Source organism: Pagrus pagrus (assembly GCF_965226575.1).
Source record: "Pagrus pagrus genome assembly, chromosome: 23".
Classification (NCBI taxonomy): Eukaryota; Metazoa; Chordata; class Actinopteri; order Spariformes; family Sparidae; genus Pagrus; species Pagrus pagrus.
The window spans coordinates 2,272,586-2,286,039 of record NC_140205.1 but is presented as its reverse complement, the minus strand read 5'-3'; the positions used below and the strand labels follow the sequence as shown (position 1 = coordinate 2,286,039).

General features: G+C 43.6%; 1 protein-coding gene across 1 annotated transcript in view; it reads right to left on the bottom strand.

The window, feature by feature from the left end:
- The window catches only part of LOC311252642 (thyrotropin-releasing hormone-degrading ectoenzyme-like), a 169,774-nt gene that overhangs the window by 18,118 nt on the left and 138,202 nt on the right, over nt 1-13,454 (bottom strand). The window contains exons 12-16 of the mRNA XM_084345970.1: nt 12,293-12,426; nt 11,517-11,572; nt 2,496-2,643; nt 2,233-2,336; nt 301-408 (exon numbers count right to left, since the gene is read on the bottom strand). Of these exons, the coding sequence (XP_084202096.1) occupies nt 301-408; nt 2,233-2,336; nt 2,496-2,643; nt 11,517-11,572; nt 12,293-12,426 (550 nt within the window). The remainder of the gene's footprint in view (nt 1-300; nt 409-2,232; nt 2,337-2,495; nt 2,644-11,516; nt 11,573-12,292; nt 12,427-13,454) is intronic.

The following is a 13,454-nucleotide window of genomic DNA, read 5'->3' as shown; positions in this document are numbered from 1 at the left end:
TGACAGCTGCAAAATTTGAATTTAATCGGCGCAAACAGTCAGTAAACCAACTGTACAGACGTTAGCCGTGAGCAACAGATGCACCGAGTGTCTGTGGGAGTGTTTGTGTTCAGCTCAGGATCTGACTGAACTCACAAGTGCTCACAGAAAGAGTCCACATTTCTCACAGCTGCAACATCCAATCAAATAGAATAATTCAGTTGTCTTTTACAATGTTTTTCTATACGTTCCTGGAGCAACCTGTAGCTCCACCAGCACAGACAATGCACAGTGTGTATATGTGGGTGTATTTCTTTTTACCTGTTCTTGTTGCTGGAGATCCAGTCAGAGATGTAGGCGACGGCCTGACGGTGACACTGTTTGTTCCCGAAGCTGCAAGCTAACATGATGAGCTCCCTCTGCAACTCCCTGGAGACAGACAGAGAGGAAGGAAAGTGTCATCAGAAAATTAAATGAACATTTGGACATTTTACAAAAATGTCTTGTCTGGAGGTGGAAACCAATTTGTGCATCTAGTTCAGAGATAGATACGGGACTTATACCACTTTTACACTAAATTAGCATGTATATGCAGGTTTTAAAATGCGGGTAAACCCCTAAAAATAAATAATAAAAAAAATAAGTGATTCTAGGATCCAAGATAACCTGATGAAGGTCTGAGTACCAAAACATTGTTGTCATTAAACTTAATTGCAAGTGAGCGGACAATGTGCAGGAGTTTTTTTTTTTCCTGAAAAAGCCTTAATTAAAAATATTCTGAATTGGATGCATCATGTCTTCCTGAGCTGATTATGGAAGTGGCAAAGGAATGAGACATTTCACTTCACCTGTTACACCTGAGACTTTTCATGCAGCAGTAAAAACCGATTGCAGCCATTCACATTAAGGACAAAAGCCAGATGGTAGTGGGTGTTAGCAGGTTTGTTGCCCAGTGTGAAAGGGGCATTATTTAGTGAAGTTAAGCATAGAATGGAAGCGTGGAGAAACTGCTATCGTCTAGATCGAGTTTGTTTATCTGTGGACCAACAACCACATTGACTGTGCACAGCTTCTCAACGTTCATATTCTCATCGTGAGGTTTTCAGTTGTGAGCGATGTATTCAGTGGTGAGAACTGTGCCAGTGCCTTCAAGGACAAGGGCAAGGCAGCACCGCTCAAAAACTCCTTAAGAACCGCAAATCTGAAAAGGCTTTCACATTCACCGACATCCATTGGGTGAACTGTGAAGTTTTTTTACAAGCAGAAAGCTGAGCACTTATTCTGGCAGCACAGTCTCCAGGATGAAATGTCAGTTAATGTTTCTGCAAACCACTGATACCTCTAAGGTTGACACTTGTATCAAACGTGGTACATCACGATCACAATATATGATTATTAGCTGACTTTCACATCAGGAGGTGGAGGGGATGGTGGTGGGGTTATTATAGCCAACAGGGCTGCCAAATGACGGGAAGTCAACCATCTCCATCCACGATCCTGGCGACTAAAACGGGAATTTTAAGCCAAACCATGATGTTTTTCTAACCCTAACTAAGTGGTTCATGTGCCTAAACCTCACCAGAGCTTGAACAGTGCTGTTACAAGAGAGAACTAGAAAATCCAACCTAAACAAACGGAAAGTTATCTTAACTTAACTTATCCGTAGTTTTGTAGAAATATGCTGGGTTCATTTATCTTTGTATGCTGTGTGGTTCAGAAAATCTGCGTTTCTTGCTACACTAGTGGACATCAATTCAAGATGGCTGTCAAACAAACACCATGGGCCATTGGGAAATATTCTTAACTAGACGCCTTTAGGGTCTTAAAAAAACATGTTTCACAAGAAAAGAAATGCCATGTGGGTACATGGGAACCTATTTCTCTTGCTTGAATTTCTGTCCTAACTCTACTGCCAACAAAATGATGGCTACAGGATCAACTGATGACTATTAGCTAACAAAACACAACATGTGACACAGTAAATCTCTGCTAACTTCCAGTCTTTGGCAGTGATGTGACTGACTGACATTGTGTTCAATAATCATTAATATTTCATTACACTCAGTGCCGCTGCACATACGTGAACCACATTAGCAGCTGTGCTTGGAGACACTCGCACCTTCTGTGCACCCCCAGAGCTGCCACTTTGCAATTGGCATCATGTTTCTATAATTAAAAAAGGGCCCTCTATGTTATTAGTATGATAATATTAAGAGGAGTGTGTTGTAGAGTGTATGCGTGTGTGTTGCATACTCAGTCTGGTAGGACGCCTGCAGGACATTTCCCTCGTTTCCAGGGACGTTCGTTGGCCAACCCATCTGATGGTACCGTGATGCAACCTGCTTCAGCACATAGTCCTAGATAAACACACACACACCGTTAAGTGTTAATTAACAGACAGCCAGCTGTCAGCGGTGAAGAGACAGTTTATTCTGCTAACATGGAGCTGTTACTGACTGACTGACTGATAGACTTAAGGACTGATTGAGATGGTAATTGATTGATTGGGTGTTTACACTGAACAGGCTGTATTCGTCTGTGCGGTCCAACAGTTTGTCCAGCTGGTAGAGTGCTCGGCTGGCGGAGTGCCACGGCAGGAAGGACATCTCCTCCGGCAGATAGCCAATCAGCTGCAATGGAACACCTTGTGGGAGGTACCCGGCCCTGAAAGATTAGAGAGAAGCGAGAGAAAACAGGACAGTTAAGTTGTGAAAGCATGAAAAAGCATGAAAAAACAAGACCAACTAACAACAAGAACTTCCAACTCACTAAAAAGACCATTCAACTGGCTCCACGTGCACAATTGTCTAAAAATGTCCTTTTCTTTTTTGCCTTTTTTTCTGTTGGCTGGTGAAAGTATTTTCTTACAGAATGCTAAGATCATGAAAACATAACTTTTTCTTCAAATTTTGGCCCCCAAATTTTGTATATCTGTTAAAAGTCAATATATTTTCTGACTTTTAACTTGACAGTAGGACTGTGGTTTGCTAATATTAGCCACCAGAAGCTACTGGTCATCCCAGACCAAGTAACGCTATGGTAGCAAAGTAACTTGGGTGCTTTGTTATTGTTCAGAAATTCAACTTTCATGCGTGAGATGAAGTACAAAGATGACTTGTAACATGCGACAGGTCAACAGGCTGGTCAACTTTTAAATGTATTAATAAACATGCTCCCTGGATTGGCACATCCCAGCTACCATACTACAACTGTGTCTTTTCAGTGTGAGATCAAAGGACACAATGCCAGTGTACGATAATTATTTTATTTCCTCTGCTCATGTGTTTTGTCCCCCTTTTAAAACCCATTTTTGACCCATTTGGCCTTCCATACAGTTGAATTCACTTTGAAGCCAGGTCATGGCTGCTTTAAACTGCTTATAAATACAACTTCTCATGTGTGTGATAAAGCTTGTGTTATTGCCACAAAGTCTTGTTTCAAAGGGCAACAACACACAACAAAACATTTTACAGGTCTACTAATTTCATGGTAAGATGGTGGTAATTACCCAGTAACTTGCCCACAAATTATCACAACAATTACCTTAAAAACTGTTGCAATGACCCGGCCATTATTTAATGATAATACGCTGAGATAATAGTAAATATCTGCTTATTTCTTTAGTACATCTCCAAGAAACTTCAAACTGGTTTCTGCAGTCCAAATTTCCAGTAATGATGGAAATCAGCTCCTCAGGTTTTTTTTAAACTTGCTCCCTGGATTGGCACATCCCAGCCACCATACTTTGTCTTTTCAATATGCGTGTCACATAATATATTGTATTGTTTCCTGTCCTTTTGTTGTGTTGTTATGTTTTGGCTTGTTATGTTTTTTCCCCTTCTTAAATTATTTTTACACAGCTTGCCAAAACAGTAAACTAAAATGCGTTTTTGGCCCATATGGCCTCCCATACTTAAATATTTTATGACAGCTTTTCTTTTTCTGAACTCCAAACTTTTTAAATAAAACACAGTCCGGGACACACAGAGGTGAATTCAGGTACAAGAATTCAATTTGAAGCCAAATCCTGATATACATTTGCTCTCTAACCCTCAGGTGTCGCCCTCAGTCTCTGTGGTGTGTGTGTGTGTGTGTGAGAGAGAGAGTGTGTGTGTGAAACTACAGTGTGGACGCATTAAGAAAAACTTGGCCTCTAAATGCCATCGGAGCTATTTAGCTGCCCGGGTTACAGCCACCGCTTCATGAATATTAACGAGCTTCCTTTGTGCATTCATTAACATTAATGATGTTTTGGGGGGGTGGGTGGAAGGCGCTCACCTGCCTCCTGCATCGACCTTCAGCCCCACCCACGGCTCATGAATATGAATGAGGCGGGCCGTCGAGGACAGAAAGTGAACTTGCAGGGGTGATGTTAGTTTTATTGGTTTTATTCTAATTATTGATTGGAGAGCGAAGTGACCAATGAGAGTAAAGCAGAGCAATGTATGACTGCGACCGAGGCCCGGCGCTGACCTTTATCGAAGAGCTGTCAATCAAAGTGAGTGGCAGACGCACAGAGGAGGTGACGAGGTTTAATGCTGTTGTACTGAAAATGTCTTTTGGACTGTATTTTAATTTACAGAGACGGACAGACAGGCTGAGCGAGAGAGAGAGAGAGAGAGAGAGAGAGAGAGAGAGAGACCTCCGCAGGAAGTTAATCTGTTTAAGATAAGACTCTCTAAATCTTCGCAGAGCCGAGGAAACTCTAAATTCCAGACCTTCATATTTCCATAATCTGCCTCAATATCCACCTCGACCAACCTCCACACATTCATCTCCATTCCCATCATGCACCTGGCCCTCTGAGGCATTACCATAATCCACTGAGCTTGCAGAGACTTCCTGTTTACACGCTTCAAACAAGCGACGGGACCAAACAGGAAGGCAGAGGGAGAGAGAAAGCGGTGACCATCGATCTGTTTGCCTTTTTATATTTCTGCATCAGTGTTTTCCACTTCGACACGCGGGCGTCCATCGTGGCATCTATCGTCAAGGCAACGACTGACTAAATAACAGACAAGTGTTTCTTTTGTTGTTGAGTGAAGATCTTCTTCTCTCAGCCTTTTCATTTCGTTCTGCCTCCGTCCTCGCAGATTTTCTCATTTCCTCAAAAGATATTACGAGGCAACAACATGAAGAAACATCCCGGGACTCCCTTTGTTTTCTATCCTTTTGTATAAAAAATGTCTTTTATAAAGTGTCTTTTTTTTTCCACAGCCACTTATTTATATGCATAAAAGACTAAATCTCTCAGAACCTGAATGCGAAATCTGTAATAATCATCCAACCTTTGAGCGAACAGTTTGACATTTTGGGGAACACGCTCATTTGCTTTCTTTCTGAGTGTCGTATGAGGCGATTGTTGCCACTCAACATTAAAGATGAAGCTACAGCGGAGGTGTTATAAGAGAGGAGACGAACTGTTTATAGCATTTTGAAAAGAAAGTCCATAATGCCAGAGATGCAGTCTACACGCACAGCAGACGGACTTTTAATGAGCATGGAGGAGATTATATGATGATTATACATCCCAGTGACTATTGAATTTATAGCTCTTTCCCCATTCATTTAGATAAAGGTCGGGCTTGTTACCCTGGAAAAGCTGCCAGGAGCGCTGCCAAATAGGTGCTGAGCTGCAAGACTTGCCAACAAGGACTTAGCAACAGCCAGCAGCCAGTTAGCTTAGCTAAGCATAAAGATGGGAAACAGCTAGCTCACAAACTGACACGTCAGATATTGTTTGTTTAATCCAGACAACAAAAAAGTTTTACAGGCGGTTACAGTGTGGTCAGGACTGTCACATCGGTGGGATCGGTTACTTCCTGGTGTCGACAAACTGCAGTCCTGAAGAGGTAATCAAGAACTGGTCCCGTTTGAGAGCCATCTTCTTCAGTAGATGTTTCAGGTATCTGTACTTTCCCTCCACACACCTGAACACAAATATCTGAACTTTCTCCTCCTCACATTTTCAAAACAGGCTCGTTACTTTAGTTTGATGCATTTGAGGTGAATTATGGATTATTGTTATTTCCTTCCCAACATCACCAGACTGATTTCAGACGTAAAAGACGTAAGAAGACGTGAACAGACAGAGAGGGAGGCTGGAATGGGGAGAAAAGGCGTGTTAGTGTCTCGTATCTGCAGAGAGTTTCTTATTTCCTCTCTTTGTTGCTGCTCGGGACGCTTTACCAACCCAACATGTGGCTATTTGACGTCCTGGGAATGAGACTCAACAATCAACTATCTTTGTGGTGCGTTTGTTAAATCAGTACTTCTGCTTTCACCAGAGTCTGTTTTTACACAAGTATCTGAAGAGTGTGTGGACTTTTGTCCCCTCTGCTCAGAACCAGGTCCAAATCGTCCATTTACAAAAAAACTCATTAAGCCGTAACAGTTTCCTAGTAACAAATATTTGAAGATTGATTTCAGCACTTTGGGTTTGGGCAGTTTTCTAAATGTTAGACTGGGACGTTCCTGCTCCTCAGAGGAGAAACCCTTTGATTTTTCCTTGAGAACTCGACCTCTGGACGAGCTTCACAGCTCCAGCAGAGCTCTGGAGGACGCTGGCAGAGTTTAAACTGTTAGTCAGGTTGTTCAGTTCACAGAGAAGTGAAGACATTATAGATTTTCAATTTTCCCTCTCATTTACAGTCTGTGAGTGTGTGTGTGTGTGTGTGTGTGTGTGTGTGTGTGTGTGAGAGAGAGAGTGTGTGTGTGTGTGTGTGTGTGTCTGTGTGTGTGTGTGTGTGTGTGTGTGTGTCTGTGTGTGTGTGTGTCTCTCCCCAGCCTTAACGAGCTCATTAACTTGTTAACTTCGTTAAGGGCCAGTTAATTGTTTGTCCATTAGCCATTAGCAAGGCTCAGTGGAGAGCTAACGAGGGACTGCAGTGGTCACACACACACATGCACACACACACACACACACACACACACACACAAAGGGAGAGGCGACATCCATCACTGTTTAAGCACACACTCACAGAGACACAGCCATTTATTACTGCTAAACTAGCTTCACACACACACACACACACACACACACACACACACACACACACACACACACACACAGTCCCGCCACCACCAATAAGCATTTAGCGCCCCATGAATTACTCAAGCTTCAGCCGATCGAAGTGCGAGCAGGATCAGCATTTCTCAGATTAATTCAGAGATTAAAGATCTGTAGAAGTGAAATCAATGATCGGCAATCAGAGAAAAACGCTGAAGTGACGTCAGTGTGTTTTGTCACTTCAGTCACGGAGCTCGGCGAAGCTTCCTCTGCACGCAGCCTCCCTGTTGAGAGAGGCTGAACTCATGCAGGACCGTGTGTGAACACGTGGTCGTTGACGGATGATTTGTTCGTCCCGGATGAGATCGGGTCGTACTACAGCGCAACAGGAAGCACGTCTGCCTTTTACACAACCAAACAGGAAGTGGCACTGTTTTCCCCAGTCACTATCCCCAGGTAACGGTGGAGCAACTGGAATAACTGGAGATGGTGACCTCAAAACCTGCCCACTTATTAACACAGCCGGCTGTTTGCTGTTTTGTTTGCTTTGAACAGTGGCCAGGCTGTTAGCGGTAGCCATGTTGCTAACACAGTAATACCACGGGGAAACATCAGGAGGGGGAATTTGAAACGTTTTCTGTTTTCACTTTAACACTGTAAGAGGTCAGATGGTTCAACAGACAAGTGAGCCACTCAGTCCATCTGGAAAGTCTAGAAGAGCAGCACGATTAAATTATTTCATCTTCAGTCAAGTTAGTCGAACAGTTCAGGCTTCAAACCGCCGCTGAGCAGCTCTCATGGGCATGAACGTGGCTCCACCTCCAACACTGAGATCCAGATGTAATATAACGTCCTTGGGTACCACCCACGTCAAGCTTCGCTCTTCACAGCTCCACTGTTATTACAGTCAGTGGCTTCACCCCAATACCACAGCAGTGAGGGAAGTACAGTTTGTGTGTACATCAGAAGAATCCACACAATAAAAACTGTTCAAAGTGAGGCTCTTCACTTAAAAACACATCTTTGACCTCTTTAAAAAAAGAAAACTCTCTCTGAACTACTCTGAGGCCGACAAAACCCCGACGACAGCCACATCAGACCCAGAAAGCCTCTCCGTCGTGTCTTCTGATGTGGCGTTGTGATGTTCGGCGTTACTATAGCGACAGATACAGGCTGAAGCGCGAGCGTTCGTCTGCTGTCAGAGTGAATATTAATGGATCTGCACTCCTGTGTCTTTTTCTGTCCTGACGCAAACCTCCTGCTGAGCTCCCAACTCATCAACACACACACATGAATCCACACAACACAACTGTGAAAACACACACACACACGAGTAAAGAGGACGGCACTGCAGTGTCTAGCTGTTGCTCATTCGACATGACAGCAGACAGATGGCTGAGAGAGGCAGATAGAGAAGAAAGAAGGAGTTGTGGGGGGGGGTAGATTGAGCTGTAGGGTTTGTGTCGGAGTAGATTTTGGTCACAGCGCTCAGAAAGCTCCGGGCTGAAAACATCACGATGAGAAACGACTCTCTCTCTCTCTCTCTCTCTCAGCCTCGCCGCTCGCTCGTTCATCATCACAGTTTCCGTCCGGCTCAGGTTGCTTTTGAATCCCCCCTTTTTTTTTTTTTCACGCCGCTCTCACGCAGGTAGTCTGCTTCTGAATGCAGCGACGAGGACGGTCATCTCGCAGAGCCAGAAGTGCTTCTGTCACTTTCCCTGCAGTCGCGGTGTAATCCTGCCCGGCTCTAACAGAAACTCTGCTGTTGTCAACTCGGTCTGATTCACATGTTTTTGTCCATTCTCGTGGCTTGTTTTCGATAAGAGGAGTGAATGCAGCAGCATGATTTGTGTCTGCGAGTCTCCAGATAGCAAAAGTAAAATGGCGAGCACATTTATAGCTTATGGATTATGTACACTGTAACCATGTGCACGTGTCAGTAAACACATGCAGAAAATGTACATAATCCATCCACAGTGTACACATATTATCCAGTATTTATGCTTTATGTCTTTGCACTGCTTGTACTGTTACAACACAACACACTTTCTCTTCTACTGACTACTGCTGACCAACTCTGCTTTTTTCGTCATCCACTACCTCGTTTTCAGCCGTGTGTCTTGTTGGTCCTGATTTAAAACCTTTTTTTTTTTACACCAAGCACGGATTTTTGTCCGAAAAATAGCATGGAAATTTATAAAAACTGATTTTATGGCTTCTTAGTAACGTACTCTCACAACTGCAGAACAAATTAATATTCGTTAACGTTCCCAACTCGTGAAAACTTAAGTAAATGTTAGCTTTTTGAGACCCGACCTACCGTCCCAAAGCGTCGGCATTTGATGATTTGTGAATGAGACTCAAAAGTCAGCTTCCTCACAAACAAGACCTTTAAGATTACAACCAGTCAAGATGACATTTTAACTTGTCAAAATGTCGTTCCCACTGGTGAAAGCTAAATCACCACGAGTCAGCCCGACTGCCACTCTGGGAGCTAAATGTCACTGTTGCTTTTAACTCGTGAAGCACTTCACGGACAGTAGGAACTTTAAAAGAAAAGACAAATTAGACGGATTAAAACATAATGGTGGCATTTGGAGCCCCATTGTCTCACAACAAAAACAAGAGTGATCCTGCTGCATTCGCTCGTGTGTTGGTCCTGATGTTTGAACGGACGTGACGACTGAATGAAATGTAGAAAAGGCAGAGGAGGAAAATGAAACTGAAAACTCAGAAACATCTGTAGATGATCCGCCGAGCGTTTGATGGTTATTTATGTCTGCTTCAATACGTGAGCCACATGAAACTCCCTCATTTACTCGTTCTCTAAGCTTGTTCACGCTCACTCTGCATCTATACCGCTCGTTTTAAACCCACCAGGAGGCTGACAACTTGACTTTTTAAGCGTCAGTTAACATTACAAGAAATGTCAATCATCCTACTGTGAATATGAGTGGCAGCCCGTGTTTCCTAATGCTGCGTTCAAGAGAAGTCGGACTCGAAAGCTTCCGCCGTCTTACGAGAAAAAGTACAAAGAAACGCCGCTCAGAGTCCAAGTTGTAACTTCACAGACACTCCTTCAACCGTCACACAACAATGGCTGATTCAGATACATTTCCAAGTGTAAAAGTGCCGTAAAATTACATTTACAATGGCGCCTGTTATCTCGTGTGTCGCCTTTCATCTTCTATACACAACGAGGCTGCACGACGGAGGGTTCAATGTGCAAAGAGAGAAGCTAAACTCCCTCTGCAAAAGCAAGAGTGATAATCCCGGAGCCACCGAGGTTGTGGATGTGAAGGAATCAGCTCCATCCACACGACCGGTGTGTGAATGTAAATCTGTATGAGCATCCATAGGTCTTAGCTGAACTCACACAGCCGACTCAGAAGCACCTCCTCGGTTCTGTCAGCTGAACGAATGACGACAACTCTGAAATATATCTGTCCGCTCAGAAAACGCAGTCCATCAAAACAGACGTATCTGAGGGAGGCGGACACATCATCCGTCCTGTTCAACAAAGAGAAACTCCTCAAAGTGAAGCAATTAAAAACAAACAGGAAGAGACGGGAACAATAGATCAGCCCGGCTGGCGTCTCCCTCTGTGTGTCCAGATGTCTCAAAGGCTCAGAGACGGATGAGACTCTCTGAACAGGAAACAGATCGTTTGTCCACCACGGTCTTCTGTTATAATACAGTGTTCACTCCTCTCTGTGTGTTTGTGAAGTCTTTGAACGTGGAGTTTTTTCAATCTTGGAACGGATTAACTTTCCTCTGATGATGATTTAGCTTCTGGGGGCAAAGGCCAACGTTTCTGGGCTGACGGTGTAGCCAACGAATGTCCTGGCCAACATTTCCTCCTCCATGTGTTTACACTCAGATTAGCAACTTGAGACACGAAAAATGGAGCTGGGAGTTGAGAGATGACTAATCTCAGTAAACAGAGACAAGCTTATGAATCCAGAGAAATGTTGACTAGAAGTACGAGGCCTCAGTGAAGTTAACCTCTGACCTTTTAGGTATCAAATGTCATAACCTCATCAGTTTATGCTATCAGTCATTTTTATGCCACATTTAGTTTTAATTACTATAACTTTGAGTCATAGTACGAAATTTAAAGAAATCCCCTTAATGCGTTCTCGCGCCATGAGGTCACAGTGACCTTACACTTTGACATTTGTACCATATTTGAAGAAATTCACTCGAGGGGTTCTTGAGATATCGCGTTCACAAGAATGGGACGGACAGACGGACAACCTGAAAACATAATGCCTCATGAGGGCATGAAAAAGCTGATAAAAAGGTAATAAAAGGCGTTTGAAGATCATATTTCGGGCCTTGCAGTCCGCCTCCACACAGACTGTTTACCTACATTCAAATAAAGTCCACTCAAACATGTTTCATGAACACTACTAGGACCAGAAATGGAAACCAATCCATACCAAACCAAAATATGTGTTATCAGGAGAGTTTAGGGGATTTTAAAGCAGACTGAATATGTGTGTGTTGTGGTTAAAGGAAGACTCACCTGGCCAGGTTGAAGGCATCATCGATAAGTCCTGCCCTGTTTCCAATGGAGATGATCTGAGAGAGTAAAGGCAGAGAGGAGACAAAACAGGAAGCAGAGAGAGAGTTCAAGTGGGAATTGTGGTATTTTTAAACCTGGGCCTTGTATCTACATGTTTGAGTGTGTAAATCATTCAAACGACTGCAATGTAGTCCTTTGGGGCAACTGCGACCGTCAAAGTTATGTCCGCCAGAAGTGCTCGTTTTTGTGAATCTAAAGACAAAGATCCTCTGTGCCAGTCTCGCTGAGTCTCGCGAGATGAGCTGTTACGGTTGTTACCTCATCTAGATTATCAAAATCAGTTAGTCAGCCACGACTTTGCTGGCACTTCGTTGAGGTACTCCAGTCACGTTTCCACCATCGTCGTCCTGCGACAACTTACTTCTCATCAGATTTCGGAGAGAAACTTCTCGTTGAGCGAGACTTGTGGTTTGGGTCACAAAGAGGATCTTATTATTTAACAAAGAGGTCCATCTTCATAGGAATAATTTCTGTTATGACACTTAGAATAACAACGTCATGTCGGTGGCAAAAACAAGCACTTTTAGCGGCCGTGACTCCGACAGCCGGAGTTGGCCCTAAGGAGTACATTGCAGCTGTGTCGTCGCTGCCAGCTCAACGACCTACTGGACCGATTCCAAGTGAGTATGAACCATTTAGACGACAAAACATGTAAATATGGCGCCTGGTTTCCCCTTTAAACAAAGACAGACTGCCTCGCAGACAGACAGACATACCTGATTGTTTTTGTGGAGCTGCTGAATCAGGAGTTTCCAGTTCTGGAGGTCGTAGTTCACGCGGAAGTAGCCCGTCTGGTTGATGTTGCCTAGCAACCAGGTTTTGTCGTCCATCCGACCAATCATGTGGGATTCTGGAATAATGATAGAAAAAGAATTCCCTAAAAGTTCAAACAAATATGAAGGACTGGTGAATGTTGTGGATTCTTTGTTGGCTACTACGAGGTCCTGGTGATCTTCTCATGATATAGCTATGTGGTCCAGATCTGGCCCACATACCGGGTGGATTGATGGCACTTGGATCCACTCTTGTTTGCCAGATCTGAGCAATAAGCAGGCCAAGTGTCAGCCAAGAGCGAACAGAATAAGACCCAGACCAGTTCCAGTTCTGGTTAGGAGCGGACTGGAGTGCCATCGCTCCAGGCGGTATGTGGGCCGGATGAGATGATGACAGACAAAAACTGAGTGCAGCTGCACTCTACACTGCTTTAATTTAAACTTGATAAAAACACCTACCTGATCGACGTCACTTCTAACTTTGACAGGTGCTGCATTTACAGGTAAATATAAACTGCGAGATCTTTTACACCCTTCGTGCTGACACTGCTTCAGTTCAGGTCGTCAGCTTCAACAGAACATCTCGTAGGAGCTTTCAGACTTTTTATAACGGCCAGGTGAGGAAAAAGAGGAAAATAGCTGCTGACACAAGTCTGGACCAATTTCTCAACTTCTTTCCCACTGGTTGAAACTAAACTGTCTTGAAGTCTTGCACTTAGAAACTGCCTCCTTTCACCATGCACTTTGCAAGGAGATGGACTTCTACCAGAAACAGGTCCACCACCTGCCAACAGCTGTAAATACACACAACCAGAGCGGGATTTACTCCTCAGAACAGAACCAGAATGAGTGTTTTTCTCCAAGAACGTATGCAGTCTGAGCTCCTTTCTCCAAAAACTGAGAAAAGGTAGAAGGTCAGGTAAAAGTTTTACTTTCAAAAAACAGAACCAGAGGGAATTAAGGTTTCCAAAACACAACTAGAACCAGAATTAGTTTTATTCTCCAAAAACCTTATGAGGAAAGCCTGTTTTCCAAAAACGGACCCAGAAGAGTTCTTCTACGAAACTAGAACCAAAAGCTCAAACCAGCTTTATTCCTCAAAAAC